Genomic DNA, 21,244 nt, shown 5'->3' with positions numbered 1-21,244 from the left:
GCACCCCCTCCCCACAGCACCCCCTCCCCACAGCACCCCCTCCCCACAGCACCCCCTCCCCACAGCACCCCCTCCCCACAGCATCCCCTCCCCACAAGCAAACGGGGGAGGCCAGCTCTCAGGCACGCCATGAGAAAAGAGCTGTGTTGCACGGCCGAGGAGGAAGACATCTCCGTGGAGGCTTGTGCCTTGTCTCAAGCAGAGGAACGTCCCGCGTGTCAGGTGTCTCGGTAGGCACAGGATCTTGGAACGTTTCTGAAAACCTACGATGCACCTGTTCCCCGGATAGGTCGCTGGCTTCGGAGCGGAAGGATCGGAAAGACTTCAGAGATTTCCGTGAGAGCGGCATCCTCCGTCTCTTTATCTGCGTTGACTGCTTCGGACTCGGCACGCACACACAGCCTTTCACGCAGGAAATCGGATTTGATAGCGTTTTCTCTAGTTTGTTCACGGGACACATGACTACGACGAAGGCCTCAGAAACAGGCAGAGAACCCCGTGGGCAGGCAGTAGCCTCGGCCGTAAATGAGACCTACCGTCTCACTCTTCCCTTCCTGTCCGCCCGCCGGACACGAAACGCTCAGCCGAAGGGGTTCCCCTCTGACCCTCTTCTTCCTGGTTATGCAAATAACTTTGGCTTCCGGCAGCTCGTCTTCCTGCGGCTGAGACGATGGGTTCGCGAAGGTCGCGGTCCCCTCCGGCCGCACGAGCTTGAGGCCGCAGTCACGGAAGGACGCGTCTTATCGCGGCTGACGCCGCACGGATCCGAACACCCGGAGCGGGTTTTCTTTGCCGAACTGATCGCCTACGTTGACCGCACTCGTGTCCCATACCAGTTTCTGCTCTACGATTTCTTCTGCAGGGCACGGCAGACACCGGCTGGCTTCCTGCCTGTGCCCGGCGGGAAGCATCATCTCCGGGCCTGTCCGCAGACGGCCACCCACAGCTTTGCACCGTGTGGTCAGACGGGCCTATATTCCAGCCCTCGTGGCCCAGAACCCCTGGCCTGCTTTTCCTTCTCATTGAAATAATACAGTTCCCTGTTTATAGCATATTCTATAAAAATCCAATAAAGTTCCTTCAGCTCTAAAACTCTAGGATACTACCATGCAAATGCATTTTCCTCTCCCGGAGGACAGACAGGCTTCCAGGCGCAGCCTCCCCGCGTGTGGAGCGGGTCGGCCCAGGAGCCGAGCACACGTGCGGAGGACGTGACAAGTGCTCGTGACATCTCGTGTGCGTGCTCCGCTCTACTTCCTGGTCCACCGCGACCGAAGTGAGGCGACTTCCGTCAGCACCCTGGGGGCTGACCAGGGGTGGTCCCCACATCCAGGCCTCAGGTCCCCCAGGGCCGGCCATGCTGTCCCAGCTCGCAGCCCTCCCGGGCCTCGCCCTCCGCTGGGATTTCTCTTCCAGGCCGTGGACGCTTCTGATGCCGTCCTGGGGCCAAGCCCCTGTGGCCCCTGCCCTCTGGGGGTGTTTATTCTGGTGAGCAAAATAGATGTGGAGTGATCACCGTCTCCTTCTCAAAGCACGAAACGACCCACCAGAGCTCTTTGTCCCAAGGTGGCTGGAGGGGTTGGCGCGTGTTCCCACAGGAAGGATGTCACCCAGGCTGTCAAGCAGCTCCTGGTCTTTGGGGCTGTCTCATCTCTCCCTCCCTCACACTGATCCAGACAGACCCAGACATGTCTGCCCTTGCCTCGCCTTCTCCAAATCAAAAATGACGGCCCCGCGGCTGTGGCTTCCATTGTCCTGGGCAGTGACAGAGGATGCCGCAGTTTCCGAGAAAATTAAGTCATCAGCTCCCGGGCACCCCTGACATCATCAGAAATGTCCTGGCTGGAGAGCCACAGGCCCACAATTTATTGTTGGAAATAATGGGCAAGAGGGACAATGACGTGCTGACACGGGCTGTGCCACTGCGCCGAAGGAGGGAGCTGTAACTCCTGCCCGGGGGGCATATCAACATTCGCAACCAGAGCCCAATTTGAAATAACATACACTAAAAGAATTGATTAGACCAGGTGTCATTCGTGGTGCGTCTCTCTGAACCGCCCACAAACCCCTGCAGGTTATAATCTGATGCACAGTAATTGCACCGACTTCCAGGGGGCCGGAGAGCAGAGAGGAACAGGTGACAGATGCGTCCGGCCCTGTCTGGACCAGCCCTCCCGCCTGCACAGCCTCTCCTCGCCCGTCCTTTCAACGCCGTACACGCAAGCCCCAGCCACCGGCACGGGGAGAGGCCCTCGGTAATTAAGGCCGATGATTACAAGCTGAGGTGCCCGCTGAACCCCCCTAGAGGCATGTCACAGAGGAGACAGGAGAGGTCTGGTTCCTAGGTGCCCACCCCGAAGTCCCAGGCAGGGCCCGGCGGAGCAGACAGCACAGAGTGAGGGCAGTGGAGAGCGGGGCCCTGGGAATCTGTCGGGGCTCGGGCTGTTCCGACCCAGAGGCAGAGCGGGCCAGGGTCAGGAAAGAGCCACTGGCTTCCTAGGGCCGCTGCGCATCTGAAGCCACATGCCCTTGGCAGTGGCGGTTGGAGGGGAGGAGCCCTGTGTATATTTCCCGGATTTTCAGGCACGGAGAATGGCCATACGAGCAGGGCGGCCACCCCCCGGCCTGAACCAAAATCCCCCAGCATTTGCCTTCCCTTGTCCTGGCTGCCCTCCCCACGTGGTCCCACTTGCTCTGTGTTTGGGGTCCAGCCTGGGCCCGAGCCTCCCTGAGGTCCCAAGGCACGCAGGCCACCAGGCTGAGCAGACAGCCGGAGCCCCCGGGTCTCCCACGGTCACCCCTGCACCCCCGTGTCATTGCCCAGCCCTGCCCACAGGTACCCTAGAACACCTAGACTCCTCCATGTCCCCACTCAGAGTTTCCTTTTCATGTGCTTATTTAAGAAATATTTGCCAAACCCACTATGGCGGCCGCCGCCTTCTCGGGGCCTCTGGCTACACTCCCGGGGCTGCATCTGGTCTGGGACGAAGAGATGATGAACAAGACGGCAAACAAATAGAAATGTCAGTCCCTCGCAGGGACTCGGGGACGCGCCACGCATCGACGTGGAGCTGAGCGCGGGAGCCGGGCGCTGCTCTGCGCCGCGTGGAAGGGAGCCCGCACCAGCCTCCACGGAGGAGCGCGTCTGTGGGTCGGGTGCTTGGTTTCTCCTGCGTCCTGTCAGCATTGACTGGTCTCCACCTGCCGAAGCACGGCTGGACACAGGGGACCGTGAGTCACTCCCCGGAAAGGCAAGTGCCACGAGCCAAGGGGAGAAACAGATCAGCACCAGGGGCGGCTCCCCGTGCCGGTTAGCCAAAGAGCAGGACAGGTTTTTCTCCAGATGCTAATCCAGTGGAGCACAGGTCCGTGGTCACAGAAGCCCCACCACTAAAAAAGAAGAAAGAAAAGGAAAAAAGGAAAGAAAGGAAAAATTTTAAAAATTCTTGGGAAAACCCCATTTCTCAAGAAATAAATAAAATAAATAAAGGAAATAGGAAAGAAAGACTTTAAAAGCTTAAGACATAACCAGCACCACTAGTAGAGTCCAGAGGTCGGCACGCCGGTGACTCAGGTCACTGTTCCAGGGAAGCCTGGACACGTGTGAAGAAGTGGTCTGAGTGCCAATAAAACTTTATTAACAAAAACCAGAGGACGAGGCCCCCACCAGGCAGCATGGAGAGGAGACCCCACCGGGAAAATAAGTCGACCAGAATGGCTCGTAGAAGACGTTTGACATTAACATTTCTCTATGTCCTCGTACATTTTAAGCTTCAAACCTGGAAAATGTATCAATATTTTAAGAAAGAAAAGTAACAAAGGACCATTAGTGATTCTAAAAATGTTGTCTTCACACAACATAATGAGTAGCTGATAAGGAACTAAAGTCTGATTTTAAAATCTTTCACGGACACCTGGCGAATGCCTGTGTGTCTGTTCACACCCACGCGGTCTCCGTCGAATCAGTATCACGCTTATCCCCATAGCACAGCAACGTGGTACTTTTTATTATACAAAGGAGGTAGAAGGAGATCCAGATGCTTTACTCTATAAAGTAGGTTAAAAATTTAAAAACCAAGTTTTGTGAGAAAGAGCAGCCGAAGGGACACAGCCGGGTCCCCATGAGGACTCAGAGGGGTGGGGGGGATGCGGGGGCCGACTCCCAGCATTCCACAACTCGGGGGGCCGGGGAGGGGACGGTGAGGAAGGGACAGCAGGTCTGGGAAGCCACGCTTGGGAACTGGACGCCTTCCTGTCCTCTGTCCCCCCCACCTTCCTGAAGTCCAGCCCCCGCTTCATAGGCTCTGCCCACTGCCTGCACCGGCCCTCCTGCCCACCTGCCCAAGCCCCCACCCAGTGGGGCTTCAGTTCCAGCGGTAACGCCTCTCCCCCACCTCCAGCCCGCCGCCTCCGGGCTCAGGGCCGTCCTTGCTGCCCGCAACGCCCGTCTTACTTATTTGAACCACATGCTGTTTCCGACATTCAACCATCTGACCTGCAAGGTGGCGATTTCGTAAGATTCACACAAAGAACACAAATATGGCAGTTTTCCAAGTCCGCACATCCCAGACCGTTGCATCCCCAGCTCGAGAGTCCTGGAAGACGGATTCTAGAGGCATGACGTGTGCACGCGGGATGCCCCCTGCTCCCGCCCCCAGCAGATGCCTGCACCGAGCGGCTCGAAGGACCCCCAGGTGGGCTTCCTCATCCAGACGGTGGCCGGTGGGCTGTGCCACCCCCTTTGCAGGCCAGACCCAGCTCGTCCCAGACCAGCCTTGGGGGTTCTCTGTGTCTCGGTGTCCGCGTGTGCCAAAAGAGCCCCGAACTAAAGATTCACGAGCGGAGCCTCTGTCCCAACACCGGCACAGCCCCAGTCGACCGCACAGTCCTAGACGTCTCCGAGCCGACGGCACCGACACCCGCCTCCGTCCCCGCGCGGGTCTTGCGGGCTCCCCCGCGCCACTCCTCGGAGCCTCCGAGCCCCCACCCTTGCTGCCCCGGGGGCCCCCCGTCCTTTGCCTCCGCGACCGGCAACAACTGGTGTATCACACCCCTTCCCGAGAAGAAAATGAGCCTGCACAGGAGTTGACGTCACCATATGGCCCAAGCTGCTGGAGCCAACAGATGGGAAGATGAGAAACAGAGCGAGACTCCAGGGACTCCGGGACGGCGCAACCCTCCTGGGGCCCGGGCCTCACGTTGTTTCCCAGCGGGCCGGAGACAGCCTGGTCCCAGCCCCGGACCACCCCTCCCTCTCTGGGTGACCTTGGTCGAGTTATTTACCCCCAAGACCTGGCTCTTCCCATGTAAAGTATCAGCCACAGCCGGTTTTCCTCCAGAAGGTGGTTGGGAGGGGCAGTGGGCAAGTGCACACAGCAGGCGCCCAGTAATCACTCTGGTCCCTGCAGGCATGCAGCCCGCGACCCTTGGAGTGGACTGTACTTGTAATAGGACACTGTGGCACGGGGACAGGCCACAGAGCTGGCTCTGCTTCAGGCCCCTGTGTTCTGGGCTCTGACCCAGCACCGGATCCCGCCGGCGGGAGAGGAGCGTGACCAGGTGTCTCGGGCGGCCGGACCGGGCATGGCCACGCCCCACCGTCCTCTGTGGAGACAGGTGAGCGGGGAGCTACCTGCCACGCTCTGGATGGGTGGGGATAGCGACATGAGGGCGACCACCTTGGGAGACCACCTGCCTCGCCACAGACACACCCACGGTCACCTCCCGGCAGCAGAGGTGGGGTTACGGCGCCACGAGAAAGGACAGTCTTTTCGATAAAGGCTGCTGGTCAAATAGCCACGCAGGTAAAACCCTGAGACGAGGCTTGGCACCCACTTTCCACAACACCCTCTCGAGGAGCCCATTCTAGAAGGAACAGAGATCCAAAAATGAAGGACAAGAGAAGTGGGTTTTGGAAAAGGCCAGGAAAACCGCTTCTCGTTACTGGAATAGGCAAGCGTTTCTTCAACGGGACACACCAAGTCCCCCCCAGAGAGGACACGCGACAGTGAGCGCAACCGCACTGCAGCTGAGCACGTCTCACCATAAAGACACCTTTAAGGGGAAAAAAGTCACAGACTGAGGGACGTCTTTGCAATGCATAAAGGGTTGATACCGAGTACACACACGCACACACAACCTGACCCAAGTCAGTAAGAAAACGACAGACTAACCAACAAAACCGGAAAACAGGAACTCCAAAATAAAGTTTCCCCAAAATCCAAAAACACAAATGAGAAAGTGCTCAACGAAGCAGGTACACGTCCCAGGACTCTCCTGAGAACAAGTTCAGAAAGCCAGGAGACACTCGCCTTTGCTGCGGACAGGAGGGACAGCCCTCCCCCTGGGCAGGGGTGAGTCCTGGAAGGGGCTGGACACCCTCTGAGATGCAGGGGTGCCTTTTTGGTTATATGACGCAAGGACTTTGTGAAGCTCACTGACCTGTACACTCCTGGTTTGCAGGTTTTCCTGTCTGTGTGTCGAACTTTAATGAGACGCAGTAAAATAAAAGGGAAAGGTCGACATAGATAGATGCTTTCTCACATTTCTCCATCTTCCAAGATTAATTACAAATTTGGAGAGAGAAAAGCAGGGAGGTGGGCCCAACAGGAAAGAGAAAGAAAAAAACAGAAATCAGTGTTTTCAGTGAGTGTTAAAGTGACCAAAGACACACACGAAGGGGGCAAGTCAACACCCCCGGCTGTTACTGTGATAAGGTTTTTGCACGTAGAATTGGGGATGTCTCGTTCTCGCTATGTTTTCTGTATCGAACACGGAGCCTCCTTTCCAAGACAGCAGATAGGAAGTAAATTGGAATTATTTCTCGTCCCTATAGAGGCTCTAACTTCAAATAACACAAAATGTCAAGTTTAATGATTCTTCCCACTGTTAAGCTGGAAATCAATTTCTTACCTCATTTATGGAGCCACCGCCCGGTCGCCAGCAGACACCGTGTCCTCGCCAGAAACCGCGGCTCCCAGCGGCGAGAGCTCGGGGGTCCCGGAGAGACGGCACCCGTCTTCTTGCAGAGAGGACTGACCGCCTCACGGGAAGGGGAAAACCCATCCCTGGGAACAAATGAGAAAGTGACGTGTGAGCGATCGCGGACTAAAACACTCTCCCAAGAAACCCAGAAGCAGGTCCCTGCCTCGCCCGGGCGGGAAGGTGGACCTCGGCCACAGAGTCACGGGAGAGAGCTCAGGAGAGTGTCCCTGCGACCTCGAAGGGAGGAAGGATGTCTTCATCGATATGTCTGAACCCACGCGGTGCGCGCACAGAACGTCCGCTCCATGACGGAGGACCCGGGCTTCTCTCCAACGCGCACCTCGGCCGTGAGCGCCCAGCACGGGAGGGACTGAGGGCGGTGTCATGACGTCTGGGGCTGGTGAGCCCGGACTCTTGCACCAACAGGAAGGCGACAGCCACCACAGGGGACCAGGAGAAGCCTCCAAACTGGCCGTTTGCAGAAAGCAGATGCCAGGAGGCCTCAAGCAAATAAAGCCATGTTCAAGCCACGAGGCATCCCGCAAACACGAAGGACAGCACCGTGTCTCCCTTTACGCTCAAGGGCTCGGCAAATGCTACACGTGGGTCCTGGGACACGAGGGTGGCGGGGAGCGGCACGGAGCCCGGCCCGCAGCCCACAGCAGCCCCCCGTACCCGGGGAAGCCGTGCCTGCAGCCTGGGCAGAGGGCAGCTCCCGCCTTGGGGTGCGGACCTCACCTGCTGCTGGCCACCCAGCTTGCCCGTGGGGGGCCCTCCCCCAGGAGGCCATCCTGGGCCCAGAGCAGAGGACGGAGCTGGGAACGCGCTTGTGTTTTTGAAAGTTCACGGAAGGGCGAGGGCCGCGGGGGTCTGGGGCACGGGCGGCGTCCAAGCCCCCGAGAGCGGGGCAGGGGGCAAGCGTGTCCGTGTCCCAGCTGCAAGCAGAGTCTGCCATCCGTGCGTGCACTCTCGTTTATTGGGAGACCAGACCGCTCCTTGGGGAAAATCACTTTAATGGGCTTTGTTTTTTCCTCCAGAAACAAAGATTTGCGGAGGAATCGGAAACAGCGGCATGTAATTAGCCAGGCTTGTGCTGTGGGCTATTCCCACCTTTGCGAGCCTGTTTCCTTTAGGAAAGATGCTCATTTCCTGAAGAAAAATGTTTCTTTGTTTTTAAAAAATGGGTTTCTAGTGCATTGCCCCAGAAACTCACTAGTTCTGGGGAGATGTGTGTGTGCACTCAGTCCGCGGCCCTCGGGGCCTGGGTGGGGGCCCCCGGCAGGAGGGTGCAGCACTAGAAAGGAAAAGGCGACCCGTGTGGAGCTGGGGTGCAGAAGGGGACGGTGGGGGTCAGAGCAGCGGGGCCTTCGGGCAAGACGACCGTCCCCAGTGAAGCAGGGCCCGGCCGCAGGGCATCAGGCAAAGGGGCCTCGGAAGGTGGGAGGAGTCAGTGCTGAGCCCAGGGAGGGAAGGCGGGCTCCATGCTACCCGCCAGCACGCAGACTAACCCCCGTCCCCACAACATGGGGAAGGGCCCGAGCTGAGGGCATGTGGGATCCAGGAGGGCTCCTTGGAGGCGGTGAGCTGACAGCCACGCTGTCTTCTGGTCCCAGGCCCCTGTCCCATGATCCCTGCTGACCACCCCTCAGGCGAGGCACATCAGCAAGGGGTGGGCATTCGGGGGCGGTGGGGAGCGTCCCAGCAGACACGTCGGGCCCCCCGGGCAGGCCCCCTGAGCCAGGAAGTGGGTGGTCTGTGGCCGCACCTGGTCAGGCGATCGGGAACCGAGACCGCCTGCGTGGCTTTCTGAGGCAGCGGAGGGCTCCACGCCGACGCAGCGTGACTCATCGGCTGTGTCCCGCGAGCAGGAGGTCTTGTCACTATTTCAGGACATCCTCACCCTCGCGGCTGACGGTCCTGCAGCTGTCAGCCGCGGGCCTCCCGCATTTACACGTCCGGGTGAAGGGCTGTTACGGATTCAAAATCCTCAAATACGCCTGACAGCGTGGGCGCAAGGGAAGAGCGGCCTCGCGGGCAGACTTGAAAAGGGCGCGGCGGGCGCACGAAGGCCTGGAGGAGGACCGCAGACGGGCGCCGCGGAGCCTGGGCAGCGGCCGGCGGGCAAACCCCCGCACGTCTCCTCGGGGAGCACGGCTCTCCCGCTAACCGGCCTGGCGGGGCTGTCAGCTCGGGGCCCTGCTGGCGGGGCGGGGGACGGAGCTTCGGGACACGCACGGAGGCCACACAGTCGCGCTCTCGAGGGGTGCGGGGCGAGCACTGCGGGCGAGCAGCGAGGGCCTGGGTCCACTCACACAGGTGATGGGAATCAGACAATGAAACGAGGAAGCAATTGATTTCTCCCGAGTTTGGGACTTTTCAGCACGTGGTACAGCGCGTGGACGAGGAGGGCCCCCTCCGCTTTCGGGGAGCTCAGGGGACAGACGGGGGAGGGAGAGAGTGACGGCCACAGCGGCAGTGTCCGTGGGGATGGGGCGGGGGTGGGGCCCGGGGGCAGGAAGGAGTCACCGGGAGGCGGACTTGAGCTCTCCCCACGGTCAGCACCGGGAAGCTGACTTACAGAAACACGCGGAGCAAAACACAGAGGGGAGCCCCCACGGCCCCCACAGCCCCCACGGTCCCCACAGCCCCGACGGCCCCAAAGGCCCCCATGGCCCCAACAGTCCCAACGGCCCCCACAGCTCCCACAGCCCCCACAGCCCCGAATGACAGCAGCTCGGGGCGTCGACCCGGGAGGGTGTGGTGCGTGGTTGAGTCTCAAGTCCTGGGTCAGACCTCAGGGTCAGGCCTTGTCTCAACCCCGCGGAGCCTCACCTTGCCCATCTGGGATGTGGGTTCGGTGCCGACCCGTGACCTCAGCGAGACGGAGAGACGGCACATCGCGGTGCCCCAGACCAGGGCGGTGCCTGACGCATGTTAGCTATCGTGGCCATGACCCTGGTGAGGGGTTCGGGGCGACGCGGATGCACGGTCGTGGCCCGCTGGGAGCGAGGACTTCCTGTCCTGGGGAGGAGGGGCCCCCCCGGAGCTCCAGGGATTAAACATGGAGGCTTCCTGCTGAGAAGCCACGGCCAGAGCGCAGGCCTAGCCCCAGGCCAACAAGGACGCTCCCGGCCCAGAACATTTCAGGGCCCAGACGCCTCCTCCCAGTTGTCCAGGGCAGCACAGGGCAGACCTTTCCTCGGGCGCCGTGAATCCCACACTGCTCCGCCCCCACCTCCCCACTGGAGAATGATAAAGACCGAGGACTTTCATTTTCTTTCTCCTTTTTCTACTTTTTCTCCAGGGACTGCTCTCACCTGTACAATTCCTGTTAAGACTGTCCACACCTGGGAGCGAGGCCCACAGGCCCACCTACAACAAGGAGATGCAACTGCGTTTCTTTGGCTGCTAACTAAAAGGGCCCAAGCTCCAGCTGTAAGTGGGGTCTTCGCAGGGAGAGGCCCCTCCCCCGGGCTCTGAGAACCCCCCAGACGCTCACGCTCCCCCGTGGGCGGCCCTCAGGCCCCACCCTCAGCTGCCGGGAGGGAAACTGCCGGTGTCCCCCGACCCTCCCCTGCCACTCTGCCCGCCGCCGCCCCAGCTCAGGCCCCCCGTCTGGCCGCCGTAGCGCCTCTGGCAGGGGCAACACTCAGAAAGGAGGGGGCGGTCATCCAGTCTGGGAGCAGAAAGTGGGGGCTGCACAGACAGGCTCAAGCAAGCTGCCTCAGGGGACTGGGGCCTGGGCTAATCCGACCCAGAGAACTTGAGCCCCATGGTCCAACCCTGACTAACGGGGCTGCAGGCTGGCCTGGGTGCTGGAGCCCCGAGGGGGCCTCGGACTCCCCAGCATCTCGGGGAGTCTGCGTGTGACACATGGGCATGTCTGCCGTCCACACCACCCCTTCTGCCTCTCTCTCGCGGGCATGCACGGTCCAGGGCTGGTGCGGGTTGGGGCCTGGGACAGGAGCCCCCCCCCCCACCTTCCCCGATGAACCTCCACACAGAGCGTGGCCTTCACTCAGCGTCTAGAGGGTCTGGGGGACCTTTGCTCATACACGCCCCCCACACTGGGTGTCCGCCTGGGGAGCCCCGGGAGCTCACCTCTTTCCGTGGATCTCTCTCGCCCATCGGAGCACGGGGTCCTTCTCTGCCAGGCGTCCCAGTGCCCCCACCTCGTTCCGAAGCCTTGAGAGGACTGGATTTACTTAAGGAGGGTCCGTGCGGGGCCCTGGTGTCCATCCAGGACGGACATTTGCGGAGCTGGGCACCACGAACGGCGGTGTCCCACGGGCCATTCGTTTACTTCCTCACGGAAAACCCGTCACGTACAGTGTTTTCTAGAACAGAGAAATGTGACTTCATCTTACAAGTGCAGTCTCTGGGAAGGACGAAACGGTCAGACCGAGAATCAACCCTCGTCCCTCAGCGCCCTGCCTTCCTCTCCTCTGCCCGCTCCCCCAGCCTGAGCCCGCACACCTGACGCCCCCAGCCTGAGCCCGCACACCTGACGCCCCCAGCCTGAGCCCGCACACCTGACGCCCCCAGCCTGAGCCCGCACACCTGACGCCCCCAGCCTGAGCCCGCACACCTGACGCCCCCAGCCTGAGCCCGCACACCTGACGCCCCCAGCCTGAGCCCGCACACCTGACGCCCCCAGCCTGAGCCCGCACACCTGACGCCCCCAGCCTGAGCCCGCACACCTGACGCCCCCAGCCTGAGCCCGCACACCTGACGCCCCCAGCCTGAGCCCGCACACCTGACGCCCCCAGCCTGAGCCCGCACACCTGACGCCGCTAGACCTTCCGTTGGCGTCGTTTTCGAGTTCAGACTCCAGCCGCCCTCGGCGACTTCGGGATGAAGAGCTGCACCTGTCTTAGGGCGGGCTGTCGGGGAGTCTGTCGTGTCCCTGGTTTTGAGCAACACATTCACGGGCTTCTGGTCTCACCGATCTGTCTGGTGGGCTTGGCTCTCGAGTCTCTGAGAGACAGCACGCGGCCGGCGCCGACATGACCGCGCTTCTGAGCTCAAGGCCGCAGGTCCTACCGGACGGGAACCGTTTCCCAAGGAGCCAGGGACTCCCCAGGAGGCCCCACGTGGGCTCTGCTGTCCAGACCCTGCAGCGCTGCGGCCTGAGACGGGGCCACAGCACAGACGTCCCCAGGAATTCCGCACCTGCTTGTCCAGCCACAGCCCAGAGAGCCCCCCCACCACGGTAAAGACCCCCCGGCACGTCGGCTGGGGGATGGGTTTGATCTCCAGGGAGCGGTTCACAAGGGTCAGAAAGGCAGGTGGAGGCTCTTGAGGGTGTTGGGGGTGGGGTCTAGAGGAGACAGGCTGAGGACCGCCCCCACCCAACCTCGGAGCGCAGCTGGGCCCTCTTCCTGGCCCTGCGTGATCTAGAGAAGCCATAAGCCCCGTCACTTAGCTGCAGCATGGGGTAGTGACCACTTGCATGGACGGAACTGTATCTCTAAAACCTCATTTAATGGGGCGCCTGAGTGGCTCAGTGGTTTCAGCCTCTGCCTTGGCTCAGGTCATGATCTCAGGGTCCTGGGATCAAGCCCCACATCGGGCTCTCTGCTCAGCGGGGAGCCTGCTTCCCCCTCTCTCCTGCCTGTCTCTCTGCCTACTTGTGATCTCTGTCTATCAAATAAATAAATAAATATCTTTAAAAAAATAAAAATAAAAAATAAAACCTCATTTAAGCCCTAATCCCCCAGTGCAGCTGCATTTGGGGCCTTTAAGGAGGTGGTCAAGGTTAAATGAGGGCCTGATGGGGGGAGGGCACCTAATCCCATAAACCGGTGTCCTTATAGGAAGCAGGAGAAACACCAGGGCTGGCTTTCTGAACACCCGTGAGCACATGGCCGGATGGGTCACCCGCCGGCCAGGAAGAGAGGCCCCACAGGGACCAGCCCTGATGGCACCCTGATCTGGCATGAGAAGGGCACTCCTGTGGGGGAAGCCCCGGATGCAGGCTGAGATGGCCACCAGCTCTTCTTGGGGCCTCGCAGGCCGATTTCTACAAGCAGGTGCCTGAGGATACGGGACAACCTGGCTAGACCATGAGCCCCACCGTGATCCCGAGATTCAGAGCCGTGATCCCGAGATCCGGAGCTGGGGGGAACACACGCGACACCCCACCTTCCCACTCTATGCATCCCTCCTCCGTCCCCCAGGAATGTTCCTGGAATGTCAGGACAGCATCAGACCCCGGCTTCTGCAAGGCCCCAGATCCCAGCAGGTCCCTGCACTGCCAGGCGTGGCCACCGGGTGGCAGCCCACAAGCGGTTCAGGCTCCGGGTTTGCAGGTCCAGGTGGGGACCCTGGCCAGCAAGGCTGGTCCTGTCCTTCATTCGGATCAATGCAGCTGGAAAGAGGGGGCGGGTGTAAGCTATTTCTGCTCTGAAATAACTTCGTTGTTCTGGTGCAACTGTATTTCCCTTTAATGGTTGAAAATTTGGCATCTCAATCGAGATGCGCTGTTCAATGTAAAACAGACACCCAATTTTGAAGACTTTGTACCAAAAAATGTAAACTAGTTGTTACTATATGGAGTAGACACTGAGATGATGTTTGCTGACGTCGGATGAAAGAAGACAACGTCGCCTGGACGTCCCCGTTCCTGGGTACTCCGGCTCATTTAAATGACGTAGGAGCTCAAACTGCATTTCTGCGGGACCCCGGGCTCTGCCTTCCTCCTCCCCGTGGACACAGGGAGGGCGTGGCCAGGCTGCATGGGGAGCGCCTGGGGGTCGGGCAGCCCTGGGTGCTGCAGGGGGAAACCGGTTGGGTGGGCTCAGGGCACCAGTCGGGGTCAGAGTCCTGCTAGTCAAGGAAGACGCCACTCACCAAAGCTGCTCCTGGGGCGTCTTGCTACAGGTTGGGTCCTTCGTCCGTTCAAGCGGCATTTACTGAGCAGCAACGCGTTGGGCCCGTGTGGGAGTCAGTGCCAGGCGCGAAAGGCCCTCTGGGTTTCCGGAGCTGAGGGGTGGGCTGCAGACAGCACCAGAGGCCTGATCCCCAGCAGGGATTTGAAATTTGGGGTGACAGGCGAACCTGGATGCAGGTCCGTGGCGTCAGAAGCCATCTGGTCCTATGGCTACAGGAGGGAGCCTTGTGTGGGCTGTGTGTATAGGCACACACACACACACACACACACACACGTGCACACACATTTACACACATGCATGTATCCAACACACATGTACACAAATATATACACACGCATGTGTGCACAAATACATGTACCCAACACACGTGTGCGAACATATACGTGTGTGCAGTACATGTGCCTGATATGTGTGTGTGCATATGCACATGCATGTACCCAGCAGACACAGATGCATACGTTTATATGAATGCACGTGTACACATACACACATATGCACTCGCATGTATCTGACAGATACAGACACACACGCACATGTGTTGCACACAGACACGTGTGGCTCGTGTGTGCACGCGTCTATGGCGAGACTGCTGAGCCCACAGCATGCGGTGTTCCTCGGCGGGATCCTGCCCGTGTTCCTGACTCCCGACGCTGTTGGAAGAACCACTTCCCTCTTCTCCTGTCTCCAGCAGACTCTTCTCGCCCACCAGCGGTTTATTCCTCTTGAATTTGAGGACACGTGTCGGGTCCTCTCTCTGACGCGCTGTGTGGTCCTGGGGAGGTGACCCGCCTCTCCTCATGGGCGTCATCTCTCTGGATGAAAATGACCCGGTTTTCCTCCTTCCTCCTCAGCACGTTCCTGTCCAGCAGGTAACCCTTCCCCGGGGACACCGAGTCCGAATTTCCCAGAGGAGAACTTTGAGCCCATCTCAGGGATCAGCTTTCTCTGTGGATTCACCGAACGCCCGAGGCCACCTATCGGCGTCTACAGACCTCGCAAGTCAAGAGGAAGACTCCGGCGGATCCGGAGTGAACACATCACTCGTTTGTTGAATGGATTAGCCTGTGACCCAGGAAGAGGGCAAAGCTGGTTCCAGGAGCAGCGGAGGGCAGAGTGCTCCGTCGTGAGGCCAGGAAGGCACGTTCGAGTGTCTTCTGAGGAACTGGCAAGGGATCACTGCCCTACGGGGAAACAGACCCCGTTCTCAACCCCCGACCGTGGGCACTGTTCTAAGTGTCCAGGACCCTCAAACACACGGTGCAAGGAACAAGCTGTAAGCCCAGAGGACAGAGTAACAAGCACTTACGATCACATGCTTGGGGGGAATCTTTCCTTTTAATATATAAATTTTATTAATTTCTGGAGAAGGGCACGGAAGAAGAGGCTGTGCTGAGCCGAGCCCACAGGAGAGCCTCCAGCTGAACAAGAACAGACTCGTAAGGATGATGTCTGGAGCCCCAGCGGCCCATGGGGAGCCAGAGCAGCGGGAGCGCATCGCCTCACCCCTGCTCACTCCCCGGGCCCCTGCCTCCCGCGTGGCCCAGGGGGCTTGGCTGCTCCGCTGCAGAACGCAGAGCTCCCCGTGACCCCATGTCGACCATGTCAACCACGCCATCTGCGCCATCCGCGCCATCCTTGGCTCGTAAAGAATCCGGTCATGGGAAAACCAGTTTGGGTGTGCCACACGTCGTGAGGTGGGACCTGACAGCCACAGGACATCTTTTTCATGCGCCTCCTCTGACTCACTCGTCTAAGGAGGAAGGTGTCCCCGCGGCCACGCTCTCTGGGGTCAGACCAAGATCCCCCTATGACCATGCTCTCTGGGGTTGGACTGCACTTGGGGGGCTCACCCTAGGCCACCGAGCTGAGCGTCCGCCTGCCCCCAGAGCGCGTGCTGCAAGTCCAGCGGGCTGCCGCGGGCCTGGAAGGAGGCTGGACCGCAGCCGCGCACCCCCAGATGCTCGGCAGGGCCATCTCCATGTTTTCTGGGGAAAACTTGGCTTCCGAGTCCATTCAGCCCCATTCCGGGCCGAGGACAGCCCTGGCATGTGGGGCCGAGTTCACAGCCAGCGTCTCCCCTCAGCCCGCGGCCCTCACTTCTGCGACGGGTCCGCGCCGGCGAGGCCAGGCCGGGCTGCAGAGGCGGCGACTTGAACTTCGCAAGATGTTTGACACGTCCTCAAAGCCTGGTGGGAAGTGTGGACATGCGGGGCGTCGTAGTAACGTTCAGGATCCCCAGAGGTGTGGCACGGGACGGCACCCGTGCCCCCCCACGGCTGCTCCACAGCAGAGCCCGGTGCTCGGAGCCGGCGTCGTTCGGGGCCAAACCAGGGTGACCGTGTCCCTGTGGGATGTGTGGCCCCATCAGGACACAGGTGGGGCTGTCACGGCGGAGGGTGGCACCCGGGAGCCAGGGAATGTGCGAGTGCACGTGTGGCCCCAAGTGTCTATGGGGTCGAGGCTGAGGAAGCGGGCGGCGGCGCCTCACCCGTTCCGGACGCGCTTCTCCACACGCCCCGCGGGAGCAGACCCTGTCGTCCTGCTCACTGACACGGTCACCCCGGGCCACACACTTCCTGCGACTCAGTGATGGGAGTGACCGGGCAGGGCGGGCTCATCGCGACCCGAGTGGGAGCCGGGAGCGGAGGTCGGGGACAGCCGTCCGCCGGGAGGAAGCTTCTGCGGCCGGAGCTGCCGGGCCTGGGAGCGGCCGGAGTCGCGTCGATGACCTGGACGCAGAGGGGGAGCAAAGCTGGCGACATCCTCAAGCTGAACAAATCCTGGAAAGACCCTAAAATCCGGCGAAGGCCAGCAAGGTGGCCCCTGAGAGGGACGACCGGGACGTGGCGTGTTTGGGGCAGAGCAGCCGGCCTGCCTGGACGAGGCTCGCAGGGCAGACTCCTGCCTCCTCCTCGCTTGGGAAACTCCAGGTGGTGGAGAGTCACGGCCGGGGCCGAGCCCACGCAGCAGAACCTTCTGGCTCCGGCCCGGCCCTTTGCAGCTCGTTTTCGCTCGTGGTACCTCCTCCGACCGAGCCTCTAATCTGTGCGGGGCGGGGGGTGGGGGGCAGGGATGTCACTGGACCCACGTCATCGATGGGGCTCAGAGAGGCCACATGACTTTCAGGGTTTCAAAGAGCTGGGTTTGGAAACCGGGTGGTTTATTCCAAATCCCACATTCTTCTCGAAATGCCCGGCCCCAGGGGACCCCTGCGGGACAGCTGAGGGAGTGCCCCCAGGACTGCGAGCCCCGCGGAGGTCAGATGTGGGGGAGGAGCCCTTAGGCATCCGGACCAGACAGAGGAAGGAACCAGACCTCATCGCTTCACCAGCAGAGTCGCGGGACAGAGGGTTCTCCACCCAGAGCGCCCCGTTCATGGATAAAGGAAACGGATCCCTTGAAAGTGAGGGGCTGCAGGGAGCATCTTCCACGTGACTCTTTCTTAGGGAATGCGCTAGGGGATGAGCTGTGATCAACGTGAGATAACTAGGAAATCCGGGACAAAGGGTCAGCAACAAGCGTGTTGGAGCGAACGAGCTGGGAGCTGGAGGGGCTGTGAGCAAGAGGACCGGACGCGAAAGTCTTCTGCCTCAACAATGAGGCGCCCGAGGAGCCGCTGTCAAGAGGAGGCACGTCCACTAATATGACTAAAATGACTCTGATTTTTCATCAGAACCGCTAGGCGACGAGCGATGACATTTGGGCACAGAAGCAGCCGTAACAACTCAGAAGTAGTCGGTACTGAGAAGAGTAGCTTTTGATTAAAGCCGGAGGAGCCGGAAGGAAAGAAAGAGCAGCGGGAGGGGGAGGGGAGGGAAGCCGCATCGTCGTCACTCTCACGAGGGAACCCAAGGACCCTGTGTGAGGACAGAGGGACGCCCAGCCCTGTAAGGAGGCTCGCTTATAAAGGACACGACTGGAGCACAAGCACAACCTTAAATCTCAAAATAGTTAACATTCAAGACGTGTGTAGGAACAGACCCCACAGAAGAGGACTGTTTGAACACATGTGTGCCTGAGAAAACTGCTCCATATCCATCCACACAAACGCGCACACGCATAATATACACATACATGTATCAGCAATCGAGAGAGAGAGAGAGGAAGACACAGACATAGTCACCTACTCTGTATCTACATGCATGGACAGATACGTCCAGATGTCACAGCACAAAGTAATTAGCATAAACACATTCATCATACAGTGAATGTAAAAGAAATTAACTACTAAAATAAAATAAACAAGGTTCTCAAATTGGATTATTGCATTAAACATCCACTGCTGTGTAACCAGTCACCCCCAAATTTAGCGGCTGAAAACAACAGTCACTACGTATTGTGTCTCACGGTTCTGGTGGCTCAGGTGTTGGGGGGGTGGTACTGGTGGATGCCGGTCTGCTCAGGGTGCCGGCTGGGGGCGTGGGCTCATCGGAAGGTTCAGCTGGGCCGGGAGACTCCACGACCAAGACGACTCCTTTCATGGCTGGCCAGATGGGCTCTTTCCGCGTGAGCCTATCCACAGCTCGACTCGAGTCTCCTCGCCGACAGGGCATCTCACTTTTCAGAACGAGCAACGCCGAGCCCACAGCAGGAGCTTTTATAGCCTAGAGTTGGGAGTCACACACCACCATCCCCCGCCGTCCTCTGTTGGTCACGCAGACCAGCTCCGGTTAATGAGCCGGGAGCCCACCCGAGGGGCAGAAGACCAAGAGATGAGAATCTCTGGATGCCCTCTTGGAGCCTGGCTGCTACTCCAGTTCTGCGGCTACCTTCAAGACAGTCACCCAAGGCCGTTATTTAAAAAGGTTAAAAAATCAAATATAAACAAAGACATACCAAAAAAGAAAGTCAGTCCCCAGTTTTAATAGAAGACTGCTATTTTTTCCACCAAAAAACATTAAGTAAGATAAAACAAAGGCCCTTTGAATCCTTGAGCATCATGATTTATGATCAAGACGTCATGGTCATAAATATTGATACGCTAAATATTATAAAAGAAATTTTCAAAAAGCAGAAATGACAGAGAATACAGGAAAATCAGCAGACGCCTGTGATTTACAGGAGGTTCAGTCTGTCCTGTCTGGTTGTGTTACCCCGTTCCCCTTGAACATATTTTTAGCATCCCATTTTAAACAATCTCTTGGCTTTCTGGCTGTATCTTTTTGAGTTATTCTGTCACCAGTTTTCCGGGGTTATGACAAACTTACCTAACACCTTGCAGTCCATTTAGAGGGGACCCTTGGCTCTTTCAAGAGCACTGGAGAAGCCTTCCTGTCACACTGTCCCATACCCCGCACTGCTCATGTCATCGTGGTCACGTTGACTAAGTCCACATAAACACTACACCCAGAAAATGCTAGAACATTTGCTCTCGACAGTCACATGCATTTCCCAGAAGTGCAGAGGCGCAAAGGAGCACATCACCTTTACCCGAGTACCTCCTGTTTCCGTTGCTCTAACCCATTCGCGGGAACCGGCCAAGTTATAAATCAGGAAACACCCACGTTCGTTTCAAAAAGGAGAAATAACATAGAAAACATTTTCTGACCCTAGTGTAGCAAAACTAGAGGGTGCCACAATCACAAAACCAAACACAGCCCGAGAAATCTTACAATTCCCTACTGATCAATTCTTGAGTCAGAGGGACACTTAAAGCAAAATTACAGAATTTCGGGGAAATCATCGTCCCTGAGATACTAGGCAGCGTCTGTGCGATCCGAACAAAGCACACTCACAGACGGGACTGTTTGTGTCAGTAAAAAAGAAAGACAGGAAATGAGTTCACCATCTTGTTCAGAAAGTTGGGGAAAGCGTGCTGTGAACCGTCACACAGAGGGGAGCAAAGACTCCGTAACGACAACAGAGAAAATGCTCTGAGACAGGAGAACAGCTGAACTGATGAATAAACCAAGCGGCTGGTTAATTTCTAATCAAAGAAAAAGTGAGGAAAATGGAAAGCACAAAGCAAGGAAGGCGGGCAACGCACACCCCAGGTCCGGGCTAACGTGTCCCGCTCGCCCGAGCACGGAACACAACGCCCAGAGCTGTCACTGCTGTTACTAGTTTTGGCCCCAGTTGACCCGTGGGGCAATGAGGCTCCAAGAGTCCTATGACCCCTGTGCGCCTCCCAAGTCCCCTGACGGTGGACCCACAGCCAAGCCCAAGGCCGAGAGGCAGTGAAGCCCTTTCCGTCTGGGGTTGACCCTATCGGTCAGTGAGGTCAGCTAGGCGTTTCCCGATCCCTGGGACCAGGATGGCCTCAGTCTGAACGCGCTTACGAGCGCCCCATGGAAGATGGAGCATGACCCCTCCCTGACCGCCAGGCCAAGGGCACGGCCGGCTTCTGTCTCATGCAGCAACGGACTTGCAACAGGGAGCCTGGGAAGGAGGTCACGACCTCTCCTGCTTTTAGCCCATCACCTAGTTTTCCAGGTAGCCGATGAAGATAGAGAAGTGGCCTCCAAGAAAAGGAAATACGTGAACGCCCTTTGACTTTCGTGCTGGTGGCCAGGCGAGATGACGACAGGCCATGCGGTAACGGGAAATAAAGCAGCTGCGTCACACCACGCCTCCAAATCAGTTTTCAGATTGATTGAAGCTCAACACAAAATATACACCGTGAAGCCTAAAATCCTAGAGAGGAAAAGACACTAGCATCTTGGAGAAAGGATAAATATGTAGTAAGTATTTACAAATTAGTAAACGACCCCAAAGAAACATGGACAAAACATCTGAACAGGCAATTTCCAGAAGGTGGTAATGATTTATGATCAAGACGTCATGACATTCCAGACATTTGTCCGAGACATTCCAGAAAATCTGCTCAACCCTGCTAAGGACCGCTGAGTGCCGGTCATCTCAGTAGAGGTTTCCAAGTGCTGCTGGCGGGGAAGCCTGGCGGGGCAGTGCACTGGCCTTGGGGAGGACAGCCGTGCCAGCCTCCTAGGGCTGCTGTGACGAGCGCCACAGGGTCTCATGCTCTGGAGCCGGATGTCCGAGCTCAAGATGTGGCAACCGCGGCTCCTACTGAAGGTTCTGGGAAGGTGTCCTCCCTCTGCACCCCCCCCCCGCCCCCGCTTCTGGGGTCTGGCAGTGGTGTTCTCCCTGTGCGTCTCTGTGTCTCTGTGTGTCTCCGTCCCCTTAGAAGAGCACCAGTCATTGGACTTAGGGCCCACCCTAACCCAGCATGACCTCATTGTACCTTGGTTACATCCGCAAAAACCCCATTTCCAAATAAGGTCACGTTCAGGGACCTCGGGTGGATGTGAATTTTGAGGGGACTCTGGTGAGCCCAGTACAGCAACTTAGCAACACCTTTCTATTTTAAATATTCCTGTTCTTGTCCTACAATCTTCCTATAGATATGT

The 21,244-nt window shown here is 58.5% G+C and overlaps 1 protein-coding gene and 1 long non-coding RNA gene across 3 annotated transcripts in view; both read right to left on the bottom strand.

Annotated features, from left to right (window-relative positions):
• The window catches only part of PAXIP1 (PAX interacting protein 1), a 123,242-nt gene extending 110,744 nt beyond the window's left edge, over positions 1–12,498 (bottom strand). The window contains exons 1-3 of one of the 2 annotated variants that reach the window (XM_032305839.1): positions 11,769–12,498; positions 11,086–11,321; positions 6,913–7,067 (exon numbers count right to left, since the gene is read on the bottom strand). In XM_032305839.1, the coding sequence (XP_032161730.1) occupies positions 6,913–7,065 (153 nt within the window). In that variant the 5' untranslated portion in view covers positions 7,066–7,067; positions 11,086–11,321; positions 11,769–12,498. The remainder of the gene's footprint in view (positions 1–6,912; positions 7,068–11,085; positions 11,322–11,768) is intronic. The other variant, XM_032305836.1, reaches the window with a different exon arrangement.
• A 161-nt stretch (positions 12,499–12,659) lies between these two features.
• On the bottom strand, positions 12,660–20,556 carry LOC116569550. The gene is made up of 3 exons (XR_004277069.1): positions 19,085–20,556; positions 13,837–18,646; positions 12,660–13,354 (listed from the first exon to the last, which is right to left on the bottom strand). It is a non-coding gene; the product is annotated as an uncharacterized LOC116569550 (long non-coding RNA).
• Positions 20,557–21,244: the final 688 nt, after the last annotated feature.

The sequence above is a fragment of the Mustela erminea genome, chromosome 11 (genome assembly GCF_009829155.1).
Source record: "Mustela erminea isolate mMusErm1 chromosome 11, mMusErm1.Pri, whole genome shotgun sequence".
In the NCBI taxonomy this organism is placed as follows: Eukaryota; Metazoa; Chordata; class Mammalia; order Carnivora; family Mustelidae; genus Mustela; species Mustela erminea.
This window is presented reverse-complemented; position numbering and strand designations above follow the sequence as displayed.